The 15,763-nt window shown below is 37.7% G+C and overlaps 1 protein-coding gene across 3 annotated transcripts; it reads left to right on the forward strand.

Annotated features, from left to right (window-relative positions):
- The first annotated feature begins 5,511 nt into the window (after nucleotides 1-5,511).
- LOC128167706 (uncharacterized) lies at nucleotides 5,512-8,632 on the forward strand. Of its 3 annotated transcripts, none has more exons than XM_052833578.1 (3): nucleotides 5,512-5,773; nucleotides 6,230-8,263; nucleotides 8,488-8,632. In XM_052833578.1, the coding sequence occupies exons 2-3, from the start codon at nucleotides 6,935-6,937 to the stop codon at nucleotides 8,548-8,550; spliced, it is 1,392 nt and encodes a 463-aa protein (XP_052689538.1). In that variant the 5' UTR covers nucleotides 5,512-5,773; nucleotides 6,230-6,934; the 3' UTR covers nucleotides 8,551-8,632. The 3 variants fall into 3 exon arrangements, with proteins under 3 accessions (XP_052689538.1, XP_052689539.1, XP_052689541.1); XM_052833579.1 differs by lacking the exon at nucleotides 8,488-8,632 and adding an exon at nucleotides 8,343-8,470; XM_052833581.1 differs by lacking the exon at nucleotides 8,488-8,632 and adding an exon at nucleotides 8,355-8,470.
- Nucleotides 8,633-15,763: the final 7,131 nt, after the last annotated feature.

Here is a 15,763-nt window from a genome sequence, read left to right on the forward strand (position 1 = left end):
TTAATCTTGACGTCTTGTTTTGAACGTTACCGTGCGCCGTAGTGACAAAACATGTTGTTTTTAAAAAGGGGTAACAAAAATACCGTTTCATGAAATGGACTAAAACTTATCATGTCAATAACAGAAGTGTTGATGCACAGATTAATCTGTTTAGTATGACTTACATTAAAAATATATGATAGACAGCCACATTATCTTCGCATTTTATTATTGACCCTCGTACTCTGTCCTGGTTTTTATTAGCTCACCTGAACCGAAGGTTCAAGTGAGCTTTTCTGATCACCCGTTGTCCGTCGTGCGTCCGTCCGTCCGTCCGTCCGTCCGTCTGTAAACTTTTCACATTTTTGACTTCTTCTCAAAAACCTCTGGGCCAAATTTAACTAAACTTGGTACAAAGCATCCTTATGAAAAGGGGATTCTAAATTGGTAAAATAAAGGGTACAACCCTTTTTAAAGGGGAGATAAGTACGAAACAGTGAAAATAGGGTGCACGTCTTTAAAAATTTTCTTCTCAAGAACCACTGCACCAGAAATGCCAACATTTACACAAAAGCTTGTATATATAGTGAAGATTCTAAATTGTTAAAATCGTGACCCCCGGACCAAAACTGGGGCCCCAGGCGGGGTTCAAAATTTAACATGGAAATACGTAGGAAAAATGAAAAATCATCATCTCAAGAACCACTGCACCAGAAATGCCAACATTTACACAAAAGCTTTTATATATAGTGAAAATTCTAAATTGTAAAAAAAAATTGTGACCCCCGGACCAAAACGGGGCCCCAGGTGGGGTTCAAAGTTTAACCAAGAAATCCAAAGGATAAATGTTTAAAAGTCTCCTTCTCAAAAACCACTGCACCAGAAATGCCAACATTTACACAAAAGCTTGTATATATAGTGAAGATTCTAAATTGTAAAAATCGTGACCCCCAGACCAAGACTGGGGCCCCAGGCGGGGTTCAAAGTTTAACATAGAAATATTTAGGAAAATTGTTTTGAAATGTTCATATCAAGAACCACTGCACCAGAAATGCTAATATTTATACAAAAGTGAAAAAATCATGACCCCCGTACTAAATCTGGGGCTCCAGGCGGGGTTCAAAGATTAACATAGAAATAAATGTTCTAAAATCATCATCTCAAGAACCACTGCACCAGAAATGCCAATATTTATACATAAGCTTGTATGTATAGTGAAGATTCTAAATTGTTAAGATTGTGACCCCCGGGCAAAAACTGAGCCCCAGGCGGGGTTCAAAGTTTAACATATATAAGAAAAATGTTTAAAATCTTCTTCTCAAGAACTTTAATGCAACAGTTTGGGATATTACTATGCATACATCCTTTGCAATTGTAGATTCTAAAGTGTTAAAATCATGACCTCCGGACTAATACTGGGGCATCAAGAGGGGTTCAAAGTTTAACATAAAAATATATAGGAAACATGTTTTTAAAAAATCTTCTTGAGAACTACAATGTCATACTTTGTGAGATTACTTTATTTGGATCCTGAAAAACTTGGATAGTGAAAACTTTAAATTATAGAAGCGATCTAATACTGGGACCCCAGGAGAAGGGGTTCAATGTTTCACATAGAAAGATAGGGGGGAACATGTTTAAAAATCTTATGGAGGAGAACTACAATGCTTCAATTTGTGAGATTACTATGCAAGCATTCTCAAATTGTAAAGTTTCTAAATTGTGAAGCTGTGACCCCCAGACTAATATTGGGGCCCAAGAAGGGGTTCAAAATTAACATAGAAATATATAGGGAACATGTTTAAAAATCTTCTTCTCAAGAACTACAGTGCAACAGTTTGTGAGATTACTATGCAAGCATCATTAGCTATTGTAGATTCTAAATTGGTAAACTCGTGACCCCCGGACAAATCCTGGGGCCCCAAGACCCCCAGACCAATACTGAGGCCCCAAGTGGGGTTCAAAGTTTGACATAGAAATATATAGGAAAATGTTTAAAAATTTTCTTCTTGAGAACTACAATGCTACAGTTTGTGAGATTACAATGCAAGGATCCTCAAATAGTGTAGTTGTTAAAGCCAACCATAAACCCCGAACCAATACTGGGGCCCCAAAAAGGGCTTCAAAGTTTAAAATAGAAATAACATATGCTATGAAATAAAATGTTACAAGGAACTGTTGTTCAGGTGAGCAATGTGGCCAATGGGCCTCTTGTTTCGATAATAATAAATACCTTTGTGCTTAAACTACGTTCATCCACTAGCATAAAAAAAATCCAGATTGTCTGTTTTGAAACGCCTCCTGTACCGCTTCAGTTCAGTCCAGTTCTCAATACACATCCCAAAATAGAAAGTCTACGGAGATTTTGCATTGTATCAGCCATTAATAAGATTAATCTTGTCAGCTGCATGGCAAACTTGACATGCATATATATATGCGCTAGTGTCCATTACGAACAGCCACCTAAAAAATTATCTTACTAGAGAGAGCATAATTAATATTTTCCGCGGTACGAAGATTTGCTGAAAATAATTGTCTTGTTGATTCGAGTAGAAAATTGTATCCAGTGTAATTCATAGTTACGAGTCACGTGGTGACGAGTGTATGATTGAGAAATAAAGTACGAGTTTTCGTGAATGTTGCAGAATAACCTCCGAGGTCGAGAAAAGTTGTTTTAAAATATAAAAGCAAAAAGTTTTGAAATATAAAAGCCGGTCTCGAAATTTCGAGACCGAGGAGGTTATCCTGCAACATTCACGATAACAAGAACTTTTTTTCTATTCTACTAACAGCCCAGTATTTCTACCGATCGTTTCCCCATTAGTGAGACGTTATAGGTCATTTTGACGGCTGTTCCGTGTAACCCCAATGGTTTTGGTCGAGAAAAGTTGTTTTAAAATATAAAAGCAAAAAGTTTTGAAATATAAAAGCCGGTCTCGAAATTTCGAGACCGAGGAGGTTATCCTGCAACATTCACGATAACAAGAACTTTTTTTCTATTCTTAACAGCCCAGTATTTCTACCGATCGTTTCCCCATTAGTGAGACGTTCTAGGTCATTTTGACGGCTGTTCCGTGTAACCCCAATGGTTTTGTTAATAATGTTTACATAATGTTTACATGTGTATCGATCAAAGGAATCACATGCATACGACAGAATTTTTGTTTGGATGTTTAATACCCTTTAATTATTAATAAAATATCTTTGAATCATGTTCCTAATATTTTAAGGGCAATTTAATATGATTATTACTACTACGCGTTATATATTTTATGTAAAAACACGCAGTGAAAATGTGCTAGGGAGGTGCTAGGAACAGCCGCATTGATCTCTTAAAAATAATTATTTGATGCAATACATATCGTTTTGACTGGAACTAACACGTGAAATTAATACTATAATGTAGAAGTTTACAATTTTCATTATTTTGTTGTTAAGTCCCTGCACTACCCTGGAGACGGCGCGCATTTGCGACTTTGACATGGTATGAGACACAGGTTTCCAGAGATTTTTCTATTTAATAGTTTTTTATTTCTGTTTTTTTCTGGTCGGTCACATCGTCGCTGAAAGCATCAAATATTTGTTTTAAAAAGGGTGAGGCAGTGATTTTTTTTTTATTACATTTTATGTTTTATATTACATTTTATTGTATTTTATTTAAAAATAAACTAACGGCTCCCCCGTATGCATTCTGGGCTAGTCGGCAAATATATATTTGCTTGTCATTAATTTTGTAAGAATAGATAGGAAACTAAATTGATCGTGTGAAAAGGATAGAAAAAAAGCCACACCATAGTTCATGCAGTAGATAAAATGTCATCGAAGTTTAAAGATACGGGAAATTGTGCAACTGATGACGTCATTAAATCTGCTCACTTTCCTTTTTACAACATGGAAACGAAAGGTTTCATTTTGTTGTCACCGACTTAGCATAGTCTCATTTTTCAGCAAACGTTTACCGGGGTGGGATCGTTCGATTCTCCAATACACATTTAGCCTCGTTTGAAAAATGATACAATTGTTCAAAAAGGGATTACATCAGTTGACCGTCTGAGGATAACCTTATTAAGATATAAAATTGAGCAGCGCTTTTCTATAGATTCTTTAACTAATTGTATTCAGAAGGTTCACACAGACAATTTTTTCTCTATAAATCAGAGTTTTGAATTTGACATAATGTAAATGACAAAACAATAATATATGATAAATATACCCTTGATTTGTACCTCAGTACGTTTAATCATATATGTAAGTAACTTTATTCGCATACCTTTGCATAAGAACCCGATAAAGATTAGTTCTAGTTAGTATTTTTTAAAAATTGCTAGACGGTAGATGGTAGTAATGAATTTGAATGCCTCCTTTACATCTGTTTTGTATTTGCAGGCACGTAGCATCGTTTTTGAAAGTGGGGGGGCCAGACTCATCCAAAAAATCTTGACAAGCAAAAAAAAAAGAAAAAAAAAAAAAAGGGAAATTTAAACTTTTCCAAAATCTTCAAAATCCTAATCCGTGGGGGGGGGGGGGGGGGGGGATATAGTATATAACTTCAATTTTACTCCTCATTTCCTTATTTTCATATCAATTTTTTAAATCCTCCAAAAAAAGTGGGGGGGCCAACTCCATGATAGTTCAATTTTTTATATGTAAATTTTAAAAAAAATTGTTGCTGCGATAAAAAGTGGGGGGGCCAGGCCCCCCCTGGCCCCCCTTGATGCTACGTGCCTGATTTGTATATTGCCATTATTGCAATCTACTGTGGAATTATGTATAAATCTGTGGAAGCCAATATTCATGGATTGTGTGTATTTGCATATTCATGAGAATGCAATTTCCTGAATGCGTCGTTTTAAGTTTCAGTACCAAAGATAACTCTTTTTAAATTTCTTTTCGTTATGATTTAAATTCGTTGGGGATGGCTACCAACAAATACTATATAAAAAATTTAACTACCACGAATTCTAATAATTCCACATTGTGAGGATGTGTTATTATTCATCCTGATGAACTTACATAAATCAACAGAACAAGTATAAAAATTTTAACAAAATAATTTATAACAAAATTAAATAAAAATTAAACAGAAAATTAAACAAGAAAAAAACAAACAAACAGAAATATACACATGAAATAATTGAATGAAGAAAAAGTATATTTGGTCAGCCCGGTTCCGGCGCACTTGGTATTGAAGAACCCTCAGGTGAACACGTGGTTACAGTCAGGTATAGGTATATCGGTAACCACCAGTCCTAAGTTGAAGTAGAAAGTTCACATGCTGCATGGGTCTATAGAGGCTGCATTAGACGAAAGTTTTCTTTGGTAATGTAAATGACCCACGGCTTGGTCCACGCTGATTAGAGGTTTCTTTCAATAAACTCAATATGCAGAATATAAGTTTCAAATGACACAAATTATATAAATATCAAACTTTCACAATGTTAAGTTAAAGCATGTATCTGCATTGGCGATAATAAATTGGTTAAACTGCGAGGAACACCATCAGGTATAAATTCATAAGTACTTTTTGTCACAATCAATAGATTTATTCATTCTTACTATTTTCCTATAGGGTACCTCTGATTTTTATTCTATGTTCATATCCTTTTTGGTGCCTCAATTTTATCAATTCAGGTATTGGTCAATATTGGACTATACTCGGACTGTTCTATTTGTTTACTATGATGCTATAAATACCCATGTTTTGGTCAGTGAGCCGGGGTCCATTAGCACGCACTGCAGTAGTAACACGATGTATAGCTAAGTGTATTTTTTACGGTAACCATCTCCATTAGGGGTAAGTTCGTTTTTCCTTATACTTTAGTCTTGTTTATAATATTTAAGACTTTAGGTAACTGTTCTTATACGTGTTCGATAGTATTTTCGTGTTAACGTTTTACATACTTGTTTATTTACCGTAGAGTTATGGTGCGTTTGTGTGACAAGCGTGGTTTGCTAGTTTATTTGTGAGTTTCTATTTCGTAGTCTTATACGGCGTTTTTGGTCATACATTGACTGTTTTGTAATGTTAAGGGGTCTTATACACTTAACTATATTACATGTTAAGAGGTCTTATACGCTTAACTGTGACTGTGTTTGATACGTTGAGGGGTCTAATACACTTAACGGTTTTGTAGAGCGAGTATTGTTCGGTGTGATTGTATGGCGTGCAGTTGCGGTAATTAGGTAAATAAGTATATTGTGAAAGTGAAACGTTTAATTGAAAATATTGTTATTTATATATTATTAAAAGGTTCCAGCAAGGCTCCAGCAATGTCCCAGTGATGATTCGGCCATAGTCACCAGTGTTCCGGTATTGAACATCTTACCACCCGTGTAACCTCCTTCGAGTATTCACTTACTACGCTGGAAGCCGGTGGACGGAAGCCGTCATCTTAGGACGTGGTACCGAAGGAGGACACATTGGAGGAACACTGGAGGGACACTGCTGTCCAATATACCACCATAGGACACATTGGAGGAACACTGGAGGGACACTGCTGTCCAATATACCACCATAGGACAATGACGAATCAGATATTAGAAACATTTTTTTTTTGTTAATATTTTGTGTGTGTGTGAATGTGTATATTTGTAAATTTATTGATTTTATATATAGATAAAGATTGTAAATACCTATTGTTGTTCTCATTGCTTGACTGGTTAGACACACGACGGCTGTCGTGACAAATTGGTGTCAGAAGTGGGATAATCATGTCTAATCAGTCAGCAAATAATTGTCATTTTGTTATTGTCAATTAGTTTTTGAAGTATCTAATGTGATTTTATTTTCATTTAAGGTAGCTAGAAATTGTATGGAACCCCGGTGGAGAACGGTTACTGTTGCCTTGTGTATGGTTATATTTTTCCTTTGAGTGTTTAGAGGATAAGTACATTTTTGTTTGAAATATTTATTAGCATTTGATTGTGTAGTTGATATATTTTTGAGTATATTAAGATGGACCAACCAACGTTACAAGAATTAACGGAACACGGACAGAAAATGGAACTCAAGGGATCAGATCTCCAGAAGTTCATACGAGATCAGCAAGCACACTATCGGGAGTTACGAGCCGCAGAGAGAGAACGAGAAAAGGAAGCGAGGGAGTACGAGTTGAAGAAGCAGACTCTAGAGATGGATAGAATTAAGATGCAGGAAGAACAAGGTAAAGCGGAGCTTGAGAGTAAGTACCGTGCTACTATTTTTCATTTAGAGCAACAGTTGAAAGAGACAAAGGTTGATATTGCAAGTTCTTCATCTGCTAAAATTCCTAAGATGCCATTTTTTGACGAAGTTAAAGATGACATAGATTCTTACCTTCGGCGGTTCGAGCGGTATGCAGAGGCACAGAAGTGGAAACCAGATACATGGGCAGTCAATCTCAGCGCACTGTTACGTGGTCGTGCACTCGATGTCTATGCTTTGCTGCCTCAGGAACAAGCTCTCAACTATAATGCTCTGAAAACATCGCTGTTGAAACGATTTGAGAGAACAGAGGACGGATTTCGTCAACGATTTCGTATGTGTCGACCTGAATCAGGTGAGACTTTCTCTCAATTTTCTGTTCGTCTTGGAAGTTATTTAAATAGATGGATAGAACTTGGTAGAGTGCCTAATACCTTCGACGGATTGTATGATCTTGTGCTTCGGGATCAATTCCTTTCAATGTGCAACAGAGATTTATTATTGTTTTTGAAAGAACGTATACCCAAAGACATTGATGAAATGTGTAGGCTAGCTGATCAATATAAAGAGGCCCGTCATGTTAATATTTTGTCGTTAGTACATTCTGGCAGGAAAGATTCTACTACTGAACCAAGGAACGGATCACCAAATATACAGAGAGACCAGAAGGAACAGAAAAGTACGAAAGATGCAGCAACAACAGAAAAACAGGTACGCTGTTACAAATGTTCCAAGATAGGACATGCTTCATTCCAGTGTCCACAGCAACGTTCACGACCGAGAGAAGATTTGCGGAGCGGACATCCCTACCAAACACCAGGTAAATGTTCAGCATTTACTTCCGTAACTACAACAACGTCTGTCTCGAGTCCAAAGACTGATGATTTAGTTAGTACATCTTCTTGCAATGTGACAGCTGCTTTAGAGAACATGCCTTCTTGTGATGGTAGACTAAATGAACATTCAGTTAGTGTGTTAAGAGACACGGGTTGTAACGGTGTAGTGGTTCGTAAAGACTTGATTTGTGATTCGCAGTTGACTGGCAAGTGTCGAGAGTGTGTTCTTGCAGATGGATCCAAGATAAAAGTACCAGTTGCGTGCGTGAGTATTGATACACCTTACTTTATAGGAGAAGTTGAAGCATGGTGTTTAAAGAACCCTTTGTACGATGTAATCATAGGAAATATTCCAGACGCAAGAGATCCAAAAGATCCAGATATGAGGTGGAGTCCAAGTACCGCCAATGCAGTGTTAACTAGACAACAAGCTCGCCATGTAGGTAAAAAGACTAAACCAATTTGTGTTCCAGATATTATTGATTCTAGCGTGAGTCCAGCCGACATATTACGAGAACAAGAAGAAGATGCTACTCTGGAAAAGATCCGTAGTTTAGTGGGAAAGGATACAGATGCGGACGCCAAAGTTCATTTTATAAGAAAGAAAGGTATGATTTATCGAACTTTTCAATCGTCTAATGTTGAAAATGGCAAAAAGCTCACACAGTTAATTGTTCCTAAGAAATTCAGGACGAAAGTCTTGGCCCTCGCACACGAAGCTCCGATGTCAGGACACCTAGGCATTAGCAGAACGATTGACAGAGTATTAGCAGAATTCTACTGGCCGGGAGTGCAGTCGGATGTGAGGCGATTTTGTCAGTCATGCGACATTTGTCAGAGGACAACTCCAAAAGGTAGGACTACAAAAGTACCTTTGGGTAAGATGCCATTAATTGATGAACCTTTTAAACGTGTTGCTGTAGATCTGGTCGGCCCTATTCAACCAGCAACGGACCGAGGGAACCGGTACATCTTAACCCTGGTAGACTTTGCTTCACGATACCCAGAGGCAGTGGCGCTAAAAGGTATAGAAGCTGAAAGAGTTGCAGAGGCTCTTGTTGAAATCTTTTGTAGACTTGGAGTACCTGTCGAGATGTTAACTGATATGGGCAGTCAGTTTACTTCGGAGCTGATGGCTGAGACAAGTCGTCTACTTTCATTTCGACAACTGACGACAACACCGTACCACCCCATGTGCAACGGTTTGGTCGAGCGTTTTAACGGCACGCTGAAGCAGATGCTGAGACGACTCTGTGCTGAGCGCCCTAAGGACTGGGACAGATATTTGTCTGCAGCGCTGTTTGCCTATCGTGACACCACCCAAGAAAGTCTCGGATTTTCACCTTTTGAATTGGTTTATGGTCACACCGTCAGAGGTCCAATGCGGATTCTTCGTGAGCTATGGACAAAAGAGGTAACAGATCCTGATATTAAAACAACTTATCAATATGTTGTAGATTTAAAAGATCGTCTTCAGTCAACCTGTGAGTTAGCTAAAGAGAATCTGGAGAGATCGTCACAGAGATATCGCACCTACTACAACAAACGGGCGAGACAGCGAGACATGAAAGAAGGCGAGAAAGTTCTTGTGTTGCTTCCTACCGCTAGCAACAAGTTACTGATGCAGTGGAGAGGACCTTACATAATAGTCCAGAAGGTAGGGAGTGTAGATTACAAGATTGATGTAGACGGAAAGCTTAAGACATTCCATGCTAACATGCTGAAGCGATATGTTGATAGACAGGATGATGACAATATTAGCAGAGACATTGTAGGAGTAGCGGTTATCGATGTAGAGAACGACAGCTCAACAGATGACAGTGATTTAAATGACTCTCCGTCACATTTGAATCTGGAAGGTCCAGAGAATGTCAACATCAGTGATGAACTTGGTGAGAGAGAAACTCGTGACATTAAAACTTTGCTTTGTAAATATTCTGATGTTCTTACAGATGCTCCAGGACTGACTACATTAGCGAAACATGAAATCAGATTGACCAGTGAAAAGCCTGTACGCACAAAGCCATATCCATTACCCTTTACTTCACGTGAAACTGTATGCGAAGAGGTCAGGAGAATGCTAGAAACAGGGATCATCGAACCATCGACAAGTCCTTATACATCGCCGATTGTTATAGTCAAGAAGAAGGACGGCTCCAATAGATTCTGCATAGATTTTAGAGCAATTAACAGAATAACAGTGTTTGATGCAGAGACGATTCCGTGTGCAGACGATATATTCGTGCAGTTGGCAGGCTGTAAGTACGTGTCAAAATTTGATCTCTGTAAAGGTTATTGGCAATTACCTCTTGAAGAAACGTCAAAGTGCATAACAGCTTTCCAGACACCACTTGGACTGTTTCAGTTCAAGGTTATGCCGTTTGGTCTGGTCAACGCGTCAGCCAGTTTCAGCCGTTTGATGAGAAAACTATTAGAAGGTATGCAGTTCATTGACAACTTTATAGATGATGTTATAATATATACCAAGTCATTTCAGCAACATCTGCAGATTGTGGAGGAGTTTTTAGAAAGACTGCGCGCTGCAAACTTAACTGCGAAGCCAAGTAAGTGCTTTATTGGATTTCAAAGTTTAGAGTGTTTGGGACATATAGCAGGAGAGGAGAAACTTCTTCCAGTACCAGAGAAAGTCGCAGCTATTCAGGAGTTTTCACCACCTACCTCTAAGAAACAGGTTAGGTCATTTTTGGGACTAGTTGGTTTCTATAGAAGATTTATACCTAACTTTTCAGCTATTGCAGCCCCGCTGACAGATTTGACACGGAAAGGACAGCCTAACAAGTGTATCTGGGGACAGCAGCAGGAAAATGCATTTACATCGCTGAAGTACGCACTCATGGTAACACCTGTGTTAAAATTACCCGATATTAGTAAACCATTTATATTGCAGACAGATGCGTCAGATGCAGGTGTTGGTGCAGTGTTGTTGCAAGAGGAAGATGGAGTGAAGAAACCGGTTTTCTACGCTAGTCAGAAGCTGAAGTCGCACCAGTTATCCTACTCTACGATCGAGAAGGAATGTTATGCTATAGTCTGGGCGGTCCAGAAGTTCCAAAGGTATTTATATGGAAAAGAGTTCCTACTGGAGACCGACCACCAACCTCTGGTTTATCTAAGCCACGCCAAGGTATCTAATGCTCGTTTAATGAGGTGGGCGTTGTTATTGCAACCATACAGATTCCGGATCGTCGCAATTAAAGGTTCTGAGAACGTCGGTGCAGACTGTCTAAGTAGACTGTAAATATGTTGCAGTACATTTTGTGTATATTTTATTGACATTTTTTTTTTTTATTGATTGTGTTTTTTTCAAAAGTTTATAAAACTTTCTTGGATAGGGAGATATTGTCACAATCAATAGATTTATTCATTCTTACTATTTTCCTATAGGGTACCTCTGATTTTTATTCTATGTTCATATCCTTTTTGGTGCCTCAATTTTATCAATTCAGGTATTGGTCAATATTGGACTATACTCGGACTGTTCTATTTGTTTACTATGATGCTATAAATACCCATGTTTTGGTCAGTGAGCCGGGGTCCATTAGCACGCACTGCAGTAGTAACACGATGTATAGCTAAGTGTATTTTTTACGGTAACCATCTCCATTAGGGGTAAGTTCGTTTTTCCTTATACTTTAGTCTTGTTTATAATATTTAAGACTTTAGGTAACTGTTCTTATACGTGTTCGATAGTATTTTCGTGTTAACGTTTTACATACTTGTTTATTTACCGTAGAGTTATGGTGCGTTTGTGTGACAAGCGTGGTTTGCTAGTTTATTTGTGAGTTTCTATTTCGTAGTCTTATACGGCGTTTTTGGTCATACATTGACTGTTTTGTAATGTTAAGGGGTCTTATACACTTAACTATATTACATGTTAAGAGGTCTTATACGCTTAACTGTGACTGTGTTTGATACGTTGAGGGGTCTAATACACTTAACGGTTTTGTAGAGCGAGTATTGTTCGGTGTGATTGTATGGCGTGCAGTTGCGGTAATTAGGTAAATAAGTATATTGTGAAAGTGAAACGTTTAATTGAAAATATTGTTATTTATATATTATTAAAAGGTTCCAGCAAGGCTCCAGCAATGTCCCAGTGATGATTCGGCCATAGTCACCAGTGTTCCGGTATTGAACATCTTACCACCCGTGTAACCTCCTTCGAGTATTCACTTACTACGCTGGAAGCCGGTGGACGGAAGCCGTCATCTTAGGACGTGGTACCGAAGGAGGACACATTGGAGGAACACTGGAGGGACACTGCTGTCCAATATACCACCATAGGACACATTGGAGGAACACTGGAGGGACACTGCTGTCCAATATACCACCATAGGACAATGACGAATCAGATATTAGAAACATTTTTTTTTTGTTAATATTTTGTGTGTGTGTGAATGTGTATATTTGTAAATTTATTGATTTTATATATAGATAAAGATTGTAAATACCTATTGTTGTTCTCATTGCTTGACTGGTTAGACACACGACGGCTGTCGTGACACTTTTAGAGATGCGTCGAAAGGGCCGCCGTACACTCACTCACTGTAGAACAGCGGTCTCTATAAAATATCCCATGAAAATGGAAACGGCTATTCATAAATACAGGAGCCGGAAATTTGTCAGCACCCCGAGAACCCTCCTTCCCTGACAGGCATTGACAATCTGTAGGGACAGGAAATATAACAGCAAAACAAGGCAAAAGAGACCCTGATAAAAATAAACAAGAGGCCCATGGGCCACATTGCTCACCTGAGCAACAATAGACATTATAAAATAAGCGGAGTAATATACCAAAAAAATATGGACAATGTAGTCTAACAGATCCTGTATTTTAAAAAATCTATTTTTTCCCGGGATATTCTGTTTGTCATTGATCCCTTTTTGTCAAAGTATAGTCATTTCACATATTGAGCATTTCAGCTCTCAAGAAAATCTAAATCAAATGGGATATAAACCTACATCAAACTTGTGAAGCCCAAGAATTGTCCAGAGGCCAAAGTCTAAACAATTTTTAAAAATCATAAATATGTCAAAATGCTTGATAACATTTGAGTTTTTGTGAATTAAAAAGGCTTTCCTTTGTAAAATTAGACCCCCCCCCCCCATGTGGCCCATCCTACTCCTGAAAAATATGATTTTGACAAATTTGAATCTACACTATCAAAGGTTGCTTTCACTAATGTTGCACCTTTTCTAAGAAAATTGGTTTTTAAGAAAAAGATTTTTCTTAATATATATTCCTCTGTAAAGATTTAACCGGTCCCCATTGTGCCCCTACCCTACTCCCGGGGATCATAATTTGAGCAAACTTGAATCTACCCTACCAGATGATACTTCACACAAGTTACAGTTTTTCTGGCCAGTCGTGTTCTGGGTAGAAGAATAAAAATAAAATTTCTCTAAATTCCTATGTACCCCCCCCCCCAATTGTGGCCCCATCTTAACCACAGGGACCATAATTTAAGCAAACTTGAATCTGCACTATTTGAGAATGCTTCCATGCAAGTTTCAGCTTTTCTGACCTAATGGTTTTTATGTGGAACATTTTTAAAGAATAACACTTTATACTCCTATGTAAAACTCCCCACCCATTGTGGCCCCATCTTACCCATGGGGACCATGATTTGAACAAACTTGAATCTACACTATCTGAGGATGCTTCTTCACAAGTTTCAGCTTTTCTGACCAAATCGTTTTTGAGAGAAGATTTTTGAAAAATATCACCAAATTTTCAATAAATCCTAATTATTTCCCATTATAATAGGGCGTGTCCCTTTATTTTAACAAACCTGAATCCCCTTTACTTAATGATGCTTTGTCCCAAGTTTGGTTGACATTTGCCAAGTGGTTCAGGAGAAGAAGTCAGAATTGTAAAAAGGTTTACAGACAGACAGACGGACGCCGGACAAAAAGTGATCAGAAAAGCTCACTTTAGCTTTCAGCTCAGGTGAACTAAAAATGATATCATAAAGACAACCTTTTCCCGCCATTTTTGCATTTTTAGCATAAAACGGCTTGTTTTCAAACATTTTTTCTTTCAGAAAACATAGAGCGCAAGCTTGAACAAACAAAATATTCTAATCAGAGATGTAACTAGCTGAGACTAATAACTGACAAAAAAATTCCTTGTTCAAGCATGTGCTCTATTTTTTCCATGTGTTAAAAGATAAGAAAAATGTCAATTTTTAATTGATTTTGATTGGATTATGGAAATAGCGTCACTTCTGACATCATATTCTGCAAGTGAGTGCAAGGAAATCAAATAAATGGGTGAAAAATATATTTTTTATCAACTCTTTTAAAAGATAACATAACATTTTATTGTTCACGAAACACTTTAAAAAATGGCAATATATGAGGGCCAAATTCAACTCATGTCATATATAATTCTTTTGCTCTTTTTCTGCAAGTGACCTTGACCTTGTCCGAATGACTTTAGGTCAAGTTCATTACACACCCCAGGTCATAAGCAATCGTTGTGTGGAGTAAGAACTTCCAATGTATCTCCATAATAAAAATTAATATGGACAAGACACGAAATTTTGCACTTTTTCTGCCAGTGACCTTGACCTTGCCAGAATGACCTTGGGTCAAGGTCTTGTCACACTCTTAGGTCATAAGCAATTTTTGGGTAAAGTAAAAACTTCCAGTGTCTCTCCATAAGAAAGATATGGACATGACACGGATTTTGCACTTTTTCTGTCTGTGACCTTGACTTTGCCCAAATGACCTTGGGTCAAGGTCTTGTCACACTCTTGGGTCATAAGCAATTTTTGGGTAAATTAAAAACTCCCAGTGTCTCTCCATAAGAAAGATATATACAGGACACGGATTTTTCACTTTTTCTCTCTGTGACATTGACTTTGCCCAAATGACCTTTAGTCAAGGTCATGCCACACCCTCAGGTCAAAAACAATCTCTGTGTGATGTAAGAACTTCCAATGTCTCTCTATAAGAAAGATATGGACAGGACACAAAGTTTGCACAGAGAGATGGACAGACGGACGGATGGACAAGGTGATTCCTATATACCCCCTCCCAAACTTTGTTTGCGGGGGGTATAGTCTTAGCTCCAGGGGCCAAACATTGTAAACTTCTGGAAAAAAAAGTCTTGCAGACCTTTAATGGTCAATATTTTTATAATATTCAGCTTCAGTTATCAGGAACACAATATGCATGTAGTTTATTTTTAGAAGCACTAGACTTTGACCCGTGCGTGCACGGGTTGACATTGCAAACCGGACAATTACGAAATAGGTACATAGACACACCTTATTATTGACATTTACATAACAAATCTATATTTTAAGCCTGCAACAATGCGATTAATTTCACCACACTTTCCTTTGTTTGAATAATCTGTGTGTCGGGAAAGCTCCTCACCACAGTTAGAATGCCTCCCTTATACCCGTAATGTAGTAGAAAATTGCCGAATCGCCCCGGAACGATTTTGGAGAAAGTTCATGAAGCTGCCTTGAAAATAACAGTCAAATTCATCACAACAAACCTTTTTGAGACTGCAAATACCTTTCAACTAAAAATGTTAATCTAAAAAATGGAAGAATTCAACACCTTTTCACAAACGTTCACGTATTTTCTTTGTAAAACTGGGGTCCGTAAAACATTATTCATTTTTACGACATAACATATTCTATCTCCACTCTCCTAACAAATATAATGTAATGTTTTTTTTGCATGTAATCAAATATTTTTTGTCATCTCGAAGACAAAAGTAAGCACTAAG

The sequence above is a fragment of the Crassostrea angulata genome, chromosome 10, assembly GCF_025612915.1.
Source record: "Crassostrea angulata isolate pt1a10 chromosome 10, ASM2561291v2, whole genome shotgun sequence".
Taxonomy (NCBI): domain Eukaryota; kingdom Metazoa; phylum Mollusca; class Bivalvia; order Ostreida; family Ostreidae; genus Magallana; species Magallana angulata.